At 44.2% G+C, this 12,099-nt stretch overlaps 1 protein-coding gene across 2 annotated transcripts in view; it reads left to right on the top strand.

Moving 5' to 3' along the window:
- The first annotated feature begins 6,710 nt into the window (after window positions 1-6,710).
- The window catches only part of EPB41L4A (erythrocyte membrane protein band 4.1 like 4A), a 244,607-nt gene continuing 239,218 nt past the window's right edge, over window positions 6,711-12,099 (top strand). The window contains exons 1-2 of one of the 2 annotated variants that reach the window (XM_080678251.1): window positions 6,711-7,318; window positions 7,687-8,091. In XM_080678251.1, the coding sequence (XP_080534377.1) occupies window positions 7,993-8,091 (99 nt within the window). In that variant the 5' untranslated portion in view covers window positions 6,711-7,318; window positions 7,687-7,992. Of the gene's footprint in view, window positions 7,319-7,585; window positions 8,092-12,099 lie in introns of those variants that run through there. The other variant, XM_080678250.1, reaches the window with a different exon arrangement.

The raw sequence follows: 12,099 nt of genomic DNA on the forward strand, positions 1-12,099 counted from the left end.
ATGAATCACATCACCCTCATTAACAACAACGTTTTCATAGCATTTATGAAGCCCCAGGCACTGTTGTAAGTACTGTGTTCGTCCATTTAATCCTCCCAACAGCAGCACGAGAAAGGTGCTATGATAGTACCCCATCTATGCTACTCTGAGGTGCAAAGCTGGGAAACTGAGCTGGGCTGGATTCTGAACTCACACAGCTTGGCTCTGGAATCTGTGTTCCTAATGGCTCCACTGAACTGCTGGGACTCAAGCTGGTCCATCAGAGTGAATCCTGAGCCTCCAACCAAGAAAGTTAGAACAGTTGGCTCCTCTTGCTCTGTGTGGTGTGGACAGCAGATGTGAGTCCTGGAACAACTCCAGCATCTGATTACTTCAAAAGAAGCCAGGCTAAGTTCAAGACCAATACATGGAAGTGGCAGAGGTGAAGGGGCACAGAGAGTCAGCATCAGTTCTGGATGCTGCTTGAAAATGGTAGAAGGCAATCAACTCTATTTTAAAGGTTGGTTTCAGTTGGGTTTTTGAAAGCATCTGATATTTGATTTACAAAAAATTATATATATGGATTCTTTTTTTTTTTAAATCCTCATCTGAGGATATTTTTCCCATTGATTTTTAGAGCGAGTGAAAGGGAGAGGGAGTGACAGAGAGAAACACTGATGTGTGAGAGACACATTGATTGGTTGCCTCCTCTCACATGGCCACCCCCCACCACCAGGCCAGGAGTCTGTAACCAAGGTATGTGCCCTTGATCAGAATCGAACCTGGGACTCTTCAGTCCGCAGGCCGACACTCTATCCACTGAGCCAAACCAGCTAGGACTATATAGATTCTTTCTTATATTTGTGTTACATGAAGACATCTGTACCTGTGAACTTCACTTATATTTGCCAATAAACATGGTATAAATATGGAGGCATTAGTAATGTTAAATCAATTATTTTAGCTGAAAATAGTATAAACATGATCCTAATTAACACCATACTTCTTCAATTTTCAAGAAAATATTTCTGAAATTGGGGCACCTCCTATAATTGACGGTGTCTTCAATTAATTAGCAGTTTTATTTCTTTCTTAGTGGTAAATACAATAAATTATTAATGTAATTGGTAGCATCTTAGATTCAATGTCATACAGTAATTTGATTATGGTTGGCTATATACACCTCCTATGTACAACCCAGACTAAGCATATTAAGATTGTATATCTGCCCTGGCCGATGTGGCTCAGTTGACTGAACATCGTTCCATGCACTGAGAGGTCACCAGTTCGATTCCCGGTCAGGGCACATGCCCGGATTGTGGGCTTGATCCCCAGTAGGGGGTGTATAGGAGGCCACCTATCACTGTTTCTCTCTGGAAGAGGCAGAGCAAAGTGGACACCTGAGCAGTCGGTGGGACCTACTGAGATGAAAATAGGGCAGCAGGTGGGAGGTGTATAGAATATCAGTATATAAAATTCTAATTGTACAAAAAGGAATACAATAAAATGTCTCCATTCTAGTCCTGTCCACCAACCACCCATAACATGACTGTTTTCAGTTTTTCTCCTGGCAACTTCTTAAGGTCAGAATCAGAAGGCTGGGTATGAGTTCAGAGGTCATCTACTCCAGATGTTTCTTTGCCAAATGTTACACTGGGTTGCTCTTTCCCTGGAATGTCACTTCAAAAGGAAGAGCAATGTATTGTTTCCAGAAGAAAGGGATGAGAAAGCAGCATGCTGGCCATGAAGATCTAGAGGCATCCCAATACAAGTCCCACGTCCCTTATTGAACAGACTAGTGTGCTGAGGCCCGGAGAGGTGATGGGACTTCTGTAAGGTCCCATGGCTAGTCTGACTTAAAATCTAAATAACTGTAGGATAACTGAGGCTAATTTTCTCATTCTTTGATGGGGAACCAGATAAAATATGGTAGAAGCCAGGTTAGATCCTAGAAAAGGAATTCATTTTTAAATGGAGGTCAATTTCACCAGCCAGAAATTTGACAGTCTTCTTTTGCTTAATATGAAAATCTGTTTTCATTTTTAATTCATTCTTGCTCGTTGTAAAAAAGTTCAAACTTCCTTTTAAAAACAAATTAAAATGGACCTTTTTATTCGGATGATTATGTAAACTGCTCTCTTTTACCTCACTGCTTACCTTGGATAACTTTCCAAGCTGTGCATATACATCCACCTCATCTTTTCTAACAGCTGCTGAATCTGCCACTAGATGCATAGACTAGACTTAATGTAACAACTCCCTCTAACTGGGCACTTGGATGGTTTCAAAAGTTTTAATATTCTAAACATACTACAGTATCTTTTTATATACATCTTTGGCTATTATTTGATAAGGGTAAGTTCCTAGATTTTGAATTCCTGGGTCAATACTTAAATTATTGTATGCATGACAGTTTGCACTCCAGAAAGCCTGAATCAATCTACAGTTCCACCAACAACGTATCAAAATACTCATTTCACCCACTCTCACCAATCTTTGGAATCTCTCTCAATCCAATAGGCAGAAGATGTTAATTTGTTTTAAAATTTTAAAAATATCTCCCAAGGGACTACTAGACTTATCAACTAGCTCCTCTGAACTCATTTTTGCTAGCTTATATTTGACCAGAGAAGGGAATACTAGGGCATTTCAAAGTCATAGTTCTAAGACATGTATACGAAATACAATCTATACCAATTCATTCACCAACAAGGTGTACAAAATAAGAATTCTCAGTAAATTCCAAATAACATTTGCACAGAGATCACAAGAATGAAGAAGCAGCTCAAGTTGCTGCCTGAGAGACGACTTCCTTTGAAATGTGGGCAATACCCTTGAGGTACTTCAATAAATGGGATCTAAGGCCTCAATACTTAGAAGAGAGGATAGCTGGTTAATGACATATATATGAAGTGAGTCAGAAGGCAGGATGGTCTTAAAAACGGGATGTGCCCGGGCACATACTATATTAGAAAGAAAACCAAGTAAGGTGTCTGAAGAGACTAGGCAGGAGTATGATGAAACTAAACCAGGAATATTTCCCTTTAAAAACTACTCTTTCTGATGTAATCTACTTGGCAGGGTCTTCAATACTATTTCTTGACAGGCATTAATGACACAATGATGGATGAAGTGGCATAATGGGGAGGCTACTAGTAAAAAATGCACCTCCCCCTTTAAAAATTATTCATAGGTAATTAGGGACAACCTTTATTTTTTTTTTTTTCCGAAATATAATCTCTAGAGCAATGCTTCTCAAAAGTGTGGTTCCCAGCAGCATAAGCATCATCTGGAGACTTGTTAGGAATGCAAATTCCCAGGCCCCGCTCCAGGCCAAAACTCTGGGGGTGGGGCTAGTAATCTGTGTCTTCCAAGTGATTCTCCTGCTTTGCCCTCGGTGTTTAAGTAATTAAATTATTTACTTATTTTACTGTCAATGTTTTCATGGCATTCTTTCCTGTTTCAAATTACAGTTAACTTTCTGAAGTTTGGAAAATACAAAAAGTATAAAAAAAGACGGAAGACATGGATTGTTTAAAGACATCTTCCTAAACAGAATATAGTGCTTTAAACAGAATTCTGTATCTGGCGTTGTGAAATGCATGTTTCAGCAATGGACGGGGGCCTGTTTTATGTGAAATCAAATCGCTTTTCCCAGGATGAGAATTCCTACAGTCCTTCACAGATGGTCTACATATTTCCATAAAATTGTATCTACTCTCAGTTTGTTTGTCATTTGACTCATCTACATAGGCTTATTATGACAAAACGTCATCTTAACCAAGAAAATATTTTTCTAAAAAATCTCTGAAAAGAGATCAAAGGTTTTGACACAGGCTTTAAAGAGACTGTATTATGTTATGCACATGTTGAAAAACTATATGATTTTCCTAGGGGTAGGGGAGTTGGGATGTGTTTGAATAATATCTTGTCAATTTGTTTCTCTGCATAGTCAAAAAAAGTCTTTCTCCAAAACTCTGTGGAAGATATATGGTTTATATGTTCAACTTTTTAAGAAAGTGTCAAAGTGTTATCCAAAGTGGTCGTAACATTTTACATTCCCACCAGCAGTGTATGCAAACACAAACTTTCCCTCATTCTCACCAACACTTGGTATGGTGGTGCAGGAGCTTGGTATGGTGGCCATTCTACTAGATCTGCAGGTGTCTCTTATGGTGATTTTAATATGAATTTCCCTAACCCAGGGGTGGGCAAACTTTTTGACTCGAGGGCCACAATGGGTTCTTAAACTGGGCCGGAGGGCCGGAACAAAAGCATGGATGGAGTTTTTGTGTGAACTAATATAAATTCAAAGTAAAAGAACGGAGGGGAGAGCAAGAGAACCCTCCGCTCTTTCGGCTCTGCGGGCCGGATAGAACAGCGGAACGGGCCGGATCCGGCCCGCGGGCCGTAGTTTGCCCACGGCTGTGACTGAACTGTGTCCCCGTCAAATTTATAGGTTGAATCTCTAACCCCCAATGTGTCTGTATTTGGAGATGGGGCCTATTCGGAAATAATTAAGATTAAATGAAGCGATAAGGGTGGGGTCTTGATACAAAAGGTTTAGTGTCCTTATAAGAAGAAACATTGTCCTAACCGGTTTGACTCAGTGGATAGAGCATCAGCCTGTGGACTGAAAGGTCCCAGGTTCGATTCTGGTCAAGGACATGTAGCTTGGTTGTGGGCACATCCCCAAAAGGAGGTGTGCAGGAGGCAGCTGTTCGATGTTTCTCTCTCATCGATGTTTCTAATTCTCTATCCCTCTCCCTTCCTCTCTAAAAAAAAAAAGAAGAAGAAGAAGAAGAAGAAACATCATAGAACTTGTGTTTCTCCCCCACACTTCCCAACAAAGAAGCAGAAATAGTGGGCTGGCAGCCACCTATAAGCCAGGAAGAGAGGTTTCACCAGAAAGCGACTATGCTGGCACCTGATCTGGAACTTGCAGAATCCAAAATTGTGAGAAAATAAGTGTCTGTTGTTAAAGCCATCTAGCCTATGGTGTTTTGTTATGGCCACCTGAGCTTACTAGTACAATCCTCAGAGCAGGATTTGTAATGCTTACAATATTTGTAATAGTGAAAATTTGGAAATTACTAGTACACAAATAAATGGGTAAACAATTGTTGTAGGTACATATAAATGAATACTACTGAGCAATTCAAATGGATAAACGACTGATATACACAACATGGATAAATCTCAAAATAATTATGCTGAGCAAAACAAACCAGACCCCCCCCCCCAAAAAAAAGAGTTGACAGCATGATTCCATTTGTATAACACTCTAGAAAACAGAAAATCTAGTGACAAAAAGCAGATCGGGGGTTATCAGGGAGGTGAGGTATGGCGAGGAGCAGGAGGAAGAAATCATAAAGTTATAGAAGGAAATTTTATGGGTGAAGGATATGTTTACTAGCTTGATTTTGGTAATGGGTTAATGAGTACATACATAGATCAAAATGTATCAAATTTTACTATAAATATATGCAGATTATTGTATATCAATGGCTCATTAATGTTGTTTTTATTTTTACCTTCCCATTATCTCTAGGAAACTCCAATGTTGTGTTAAATGGATTTTTTTCTTTTCTTTATCCCTGATAAAGAAATGGAAAAGAAAATGCCTCACTCAGAAAAATTTGTCATATGTAAGGGCTTCATGGCATTGTACTTTTCATTGTGAGGAGCCTGGAACAGAATTGCTGCTTCCCCCCCAAGCCCCAGCTTTCCATCACCATTAAAGGTAAACCCTCCCCCACCCCCACCCCCAGAATCAAAGGACATAAAACAGGTGGCAACAAGACTCAAAACTGGAAAATAAATGATTACACTTGGCCCTATCTTTTGTTTTTGAAAACTAAGGAGGCTCCACTGAATATTTTGATAATGAATGAAAATCTGCTATGAAAATTTTCAATCCCTTTCGGCAATCTGTGCCAGGAGTATTATATTACAGAAAAGAAAAGCCCTCACAAGCAAAGATGCTAAACCCAGAATAAATAAGGTGTCAGCTCATGTCAGGCAAAACTTGGACAATACAACCCAAAGCTGAACATAGAATTTGATGAGAAACTCAAAACCTGCTTCCATTTCACAGAAAGCCTGGAAGATAAAATAGGTTTGATTCACAGCTTTACGTAAAGTTCATACCAAACATGGCAGATTTGTATCGCACTTGGGGTTGTGCTCTTCATGTTTAGATGGAGCTACTATAGCAGGGAAAAAGGCTTCCCACAGAAGGTTCTTTGTGGCAAATCACTATGGAAGGAAACTCCCTCCCAAGTCACAAATTGTTCATTTCCGTTCTACTGTGCTGCAGTTGCCAGCTTTAAAATTGTTATTATTTTATGTTTAAGGTACTATTTTTAAGGCATTTTAAGCAAATTTTTTGAGCTTCGGTTACCTAGCTTGGAACTCAAAACTATGTCTGATGCCAAAGCTCTTGCACTTTCTAATACGAAATAAAGAGTTTTCTGGGAGGCCTACCCTCAACTCTGCTCGGTGTCCTCCCGCGTGTCTCCAGGAACCACGACGACGCGCATTGATTAACTGACGCTGGTTCCCAGCGGGAGAGCACAGATTGCACCTGCTGCGAAGGCCCGCGCGGCCCTGCCTCTCGCTGCTCAGCTTGGGTTGTCCGTGCACGAACCTGAGGACCCACCAGGGGTCACTGCAGCCTCAGAGCTATTGTGCCCGCCAGTTCCGGACACGGCCGTCCGCGAGGCTGGCGTGGGACTAGGGGCGCGGAAAGCCAGGGTCCTAGCAGGAATGCGCCCAGCCCTCGCGGAGCCTGCCTCCCTGTCTCCCTGGGAAACGGACGCTGCGAGAGGGGCCGGGGCTCCGGGCGGCCTCGTGGCTCCGGCGCCTGGCGCGGTTTCCCGTGCGGACCTGTCGGCACTTCGCCATTACACTACCTCCGCTCCGCCCTCCGCCCCCAGCCGAGACCCCGCCCAGAAGGGGCGCCCCCTGGCCGGCGGCTTGGCCCTCGCTTTGCTCCAGAGGTTTTTGCCGACGCCGGGGCCGACCCAGCAGTACCTGGGCTGCTCCCGCCCGGGGCGCCACACCTCGAGCGTCGGTGAGAACTTTCCCCGGAGCCGCCGGGGCCTGGCGCCCCAGGGCGCACCCCCGCCCGCCGCATTCCCAGCCCAGGGGCCTGGAGGCAAGCCATTCGACTCCCCACTTCTCTGAACCTCCCGGGGAAGCAGCCGTCCGCCGCGGCTCAGGGGATTCTCGAAGGGAGAGCTTGAACTTGGCCCTACACGGTCCTCCGAGATGAGCTCGGGGCTCGCCATACTGAAGCCACACTGCGCGACGAGCTGACTTGTACTCACCCGTCTCGGTAGGAACCCGCTGCCCTTTCCGACCGTCTCTGGGCTTCTCGGTGCCCGCGGATTGGGAAGGGATGATCCTTGCCACTGCCCCTGCAATGTTGCTGGGACGTCGTGGGTGCCCCTGACACAAAGGAACAGCCCAGCGCTCCCCGTCAGCGGACCGGACTGGGAGTTGCGGGGTGGGATCGGAGCTGGAAGTGCGCACCCTCTGGGGACTCCGCAGGCTAGGAGGAGGTCGATGCGTCCCGGCCGCGCTCTGGTGGTGCGCGGGTGGAGGGGTCTTTAGAGCTTCTAAGTCCGGGGAGGGCCTCGAGCTCTCGTCCCTCCCTTATCTTGCCGCTTGCCCCCATTGCCAAGAGACTTTTGTCGTCCCCAGGACTGCGGGAGGGGGCGCGGCATCTCCGCCTTCGGAGGAGCCGGAGCCGCAGGATGTGCAGGGACGCGCCGCCGCCCTCCGCACCCAGTTCCGCTGGCGCTTCCCCGGCTACTCCCGGGCGCTGATCTCCAGGCTTCTCCGCCCTCCTAGCCTCCCGCCCGCGCGGCCCTGGACCTCGCCGAGAGCTGTTCCTGTTGCCCTCGCCACGGCGCGGACAATAAATTAATGCCTCGTGCTTGAGGGGAGGGGGCGGCTCAGAGCTTGGGTCGCAGCTTTCTCACCCGGCTGGAGACCGCCGCAGCCGACATGGGCTGTTTCTGCGCTGTTCCGGAAGAATTTTACTGCGAAGTTTTGCTCCTGGATGAATCCAAGTTAACCCTCACCACCCAGCAGCAGGGCATCAAGGTAGGGACAGGAAGGGGGCGTGTTCGGGGGTTTGGCAGCCGGGCAGGCTCGGGGGTCCCTGGCTTTGTGAGCGTTGTCGGGTCGCCGCGGCAACTACGTCTCCGCGCGGTGGGAAGGAGCCTCAGCTGCCCCCCTGCGCGCAGGTAGAGGGCGGACGTGCCAGTGTGGGTTAACGTTGAGTCCCTTCATAAAGGAAAGTAAGTTTGATGTCTCAAAGGATAGCCCACGCACCAACTCTCAGTTGCAAGCCACGGTCCTGCAACTGAGGCCAGAAATCTTCTCAACGCTGGTTTCCTCCTAAAGCATCTACGGCCTCCCCTGCAGCTCCCAAGGAGTCGCAGAATTGAATGTATGGACTGCATACAGTGCCGAAGGCACGATCTCCCTCGGCCTTTTCTTGATAGTGTCATTGGGGAAGTAAAAGAGTTCACGCGTTGAAACACATTCCTTGGGCTGTTGTGATTGTGTTGCCTGGCCGTGTAGTTGGGTATTGCTACGTTTGGACAGAAAATAATTTCCCTTTCCGCAAGCGAACTGGCTCCCCACATTTAAGGAAACATTTCTCAGAGCGACTCGGTAATAACTGCTTCTGTTTGTAGGTCGTTAAAATGCAGTTACTACTGTTAACCTAGAGAACCCAAACAAAAAGACTGGGAGATTGCAGAGATCCACTTCCTTAATTTTGCTGGGTTCTTATGTGATCAAGTTGACAACCTGACGGAGGCGTCTGCGCGCCCTCGTTTTGCCCTAGCAACGATGTTACTACCAAGAGGTGGTCGGAATCGCGAGCGGGTTGTTTTGTTTTCTTTTCTCCTTCACTTTTAGGTCGCAGGCATTTTAGATAACTCAGCAGCCAGTCTGGTGAAGGGAAGCGGCTCCCTTCTCCTTCCCAGTAGAGCTGGGCGTCTGAGAAATCAGATTCAGGCTGGCCAGTGTCCTTTACTAGTCTTGTCATCTCAGCAGTTAATCCTCATGGCGTTGGTCCTGGGCATTTCCTTATGTGACTCGGTTTTTACATAGCTTTCTGTGCTTTACAGTACTGCTCCTGGCCAGAAGCTGCAGCTTTGATATGACCATTCTTGGTGTACAGAATTCTCAATTCCCAGGTGTCATTTCTTTTACAAGAAATGACACCTGGGAATTTAAAAGAGGCAAAAAAGACCAGTTAAAGCCACACGATAAAGTTAATCCTTTTCTTTAGAAAATTGTTTTGAATATTGTGTCCCCAGTTAATTATAATAAGCAAAAGTCAATCATATTGTCATTTGCCGTATCCCTTGAAGGCCAATAAAATACTTTGGGGGAGGGGGAGGTGTTCATTTTATATTTTCAACTTTTCTTTATGTTCCAAAACATAGGTTTCTCCCCAAATGAAATCAGGAAAAGAACTTACCTTGTAAGATTATGTGACATTCTTTGGTGTACTGCGCAAATAAAATAGGCAGAAATGACAAACACATCTTAAATTTTTGATAATACATAGATTCTCTTTGGCTTGGGGATAGGAACAATTGGAAAAAGATAACTAATGATCTGATGCTGAAACAACAAAGAAATCTTTCTGAAGTGCAAAGTCTAAAGTCATCTGGAGTGTGAGCTTCCTGTTTAATCATGAAAGCGTACTCCTGTCAGCTGTGCAGCATGTACATTATTCTGTCAAGAGAGCAGTCAAGACTTGGGATCAAATGGAATAATTTTGTCAAAGAAACATGAATCAAAAATCCTGGTCCATAATTACTTTTTATAACCTGATGGTGTTTACCTTGCTTTACAAATAGGTTGAAGATTGGTGAGTGATTCAAATGCAATAGCAACTTTATAATGCTGTATGTTGGATAGATGCTGTTTAAATAAACAATAATTTAAGCAGGTTTTTTTGAAAGTAATCATTTTGCAACAGGCTTGGCTTCTTTTAGTGTCACAAAAGCATGCCACAATTATTTTGATGGCCATATGTGTAACACAGATGTCTGCTGAAGTTAACCACGTTATCTGTAACTACCATCCTATGTAATAAAGAGCTAATATGCAAATGGTCGTCATGCCCTCTCGCCCTCGTGCCAGGGGGCTGAGGGACCTGAGGCCAGGCCAGGGGATCTGAGGCTGTGGTCCCTACCCTTCGGGGCTTGACAGGGGTGGGGCCGGCCAGGTCTGGGTCTCACGAGATTTCGAGGCGCACACAGGTGGGTGGGGACTTGACTCTGGGTTCCGCAGCGTGCCCCAGACTCTTATAGGAGGGAGATTTTAATATACATTTTACTAATTTTCTTTCATCTCTGACACTTCTATTATAGAGAAAGGGCAAATAGCAATATTAAAATATTTCCCCTAATTAATTCCCTTTTAATGTGCACAAATTTTGTGCACCGGGCCACTAGTGCTACCATAAAATGCATGTGTTAAGCACCTATCTACTTGTGGTAGGTACTAAATTAAACATATATGCATATTTGTGTTTAATATATGAATAATGACCATTCTTGGTGTACAGAATTCTCAATTTCCAGGTGTCATTCTTTTACAAGAAAAAGGGGCAAAAATGACCAGCTTCCTGAATGTAGAAGGTATTCAAATATTGAATGAATATATGTATAGGTTGTATATTATTATACTGTACATATCTGGCATTTTTAAACTCTTACTTTACTTCATAAATGAAATAGTCAACAATTACTTCAAAGTTGATAGTATAATAGTTGCTATTATAGTGGTCTCCTCCTGCTATAGTACAATTGATAATTTTGATTATCACTAATTAAAATCAAAGTTAAGCATACATCAATTAGCCTATTTTCCCCCTAAAATTAATAAAAAACATCATTTTATTTTTCAAAAGTATCTTCTATATAATAAAAGCCTAATATGCTAAGTGTTTGACTGTTCATTCGACTGGTTGCTATGATGCGCACTGACCACCAGGGGGCAGACGTTCTGACCTGTAGGTTAGCTTGCTGCTGGGGTCCGGCCCATCGGGACTGGGCGAGCCGGGCCGGACATGCCCTAAAGCCCTCCCCCGGTCCCTACCTGGTCCTGATCGTGCACTAGTGGGGTCCCTTGGTCTGGCCTGCACCCTCTTGCAATCCGGGACCCCTTGGGGGATGTTGGAGAGCCAGTTTCGGCCGATCCCTGCAGGCCAGTGCACCGGGCCTCTAGTTTCCTAATAATTAATTTGAGATGACCCTTTTGTCTATTCTATCTCAAATGAAATGAAGACAGCTAATTTTGCATTAAAATTATATTCACATATTTCATCCCTTAATGGAAGGAGTTTTACTGATTCCTGATAGTTACTTAAGAATTTGTTTGTATTACTCTTATAAGAATTCCTTGTGAGTTAAAAAGGATTAATTTAAGTAGGAGTGTGAGAGAAGCTTTATAAAACTTTTTTTTCTTTGTGTACCATTTTGAAAAACACTCTTTGGATTTAAGTGCCAAATTACGAAGTTGGTTATGAAGTGATTTTCTGCAATTTAGATCAAAGATTTCATCGACTTTAGAAAAAAATTGGTGTTTGTTCCCATAGAAAGCAATTCAGTTTGAAGACAGTAGTTACACATCTTATATGTTAAGAATTTAAATGGGAAGTGTTTTCATTTTTTTAAATTAAAAAATAACCAGCCCTTGCCCTAGGGCCTGGGCAGTTTGGCTCAGTGGATAGAACATCGGTCTGCGGACCAAAGGGTCCCAGGTTCCATTTCAGTCAAGGGCAAGTATCCTGGTTGCAGGCTCCTCCCTGGCCTGGGCCTTGGTCGGGGCTCATGCAGGAAGCAACCAATCGATGTGTTTCTCTCACATCAGTGTTTCTCTCTGTCTTTCCCTCTTTCTTCTACTCTCCCTAAAAATCAATGGAAAAATATCCTCAGGTGAGGATTAACAAAAAACAAAACAAACCAAAAAATAATCAGCCCATTCTGTGTGGCTCAGTGGTGGAGTGTTGACCTAATAACCAGGTCATCATGGTTTGATTCTGGTCAGGGACATGCCCAGGTTGTGGGCTCGATCCCCAGT

This window comes from Plecotus auritus (assembly GCF_963455305.1).
Source record: "Plecotus auritus genome assembly, chromosome: 7".
In the NCBI taxonomy this organism is placed as follows: Eukaryota; Metazoa; Chordata; class Mammalia; order Chiroptera; family Vespertilionidae; genus Plecotus; species Plecotus auritus.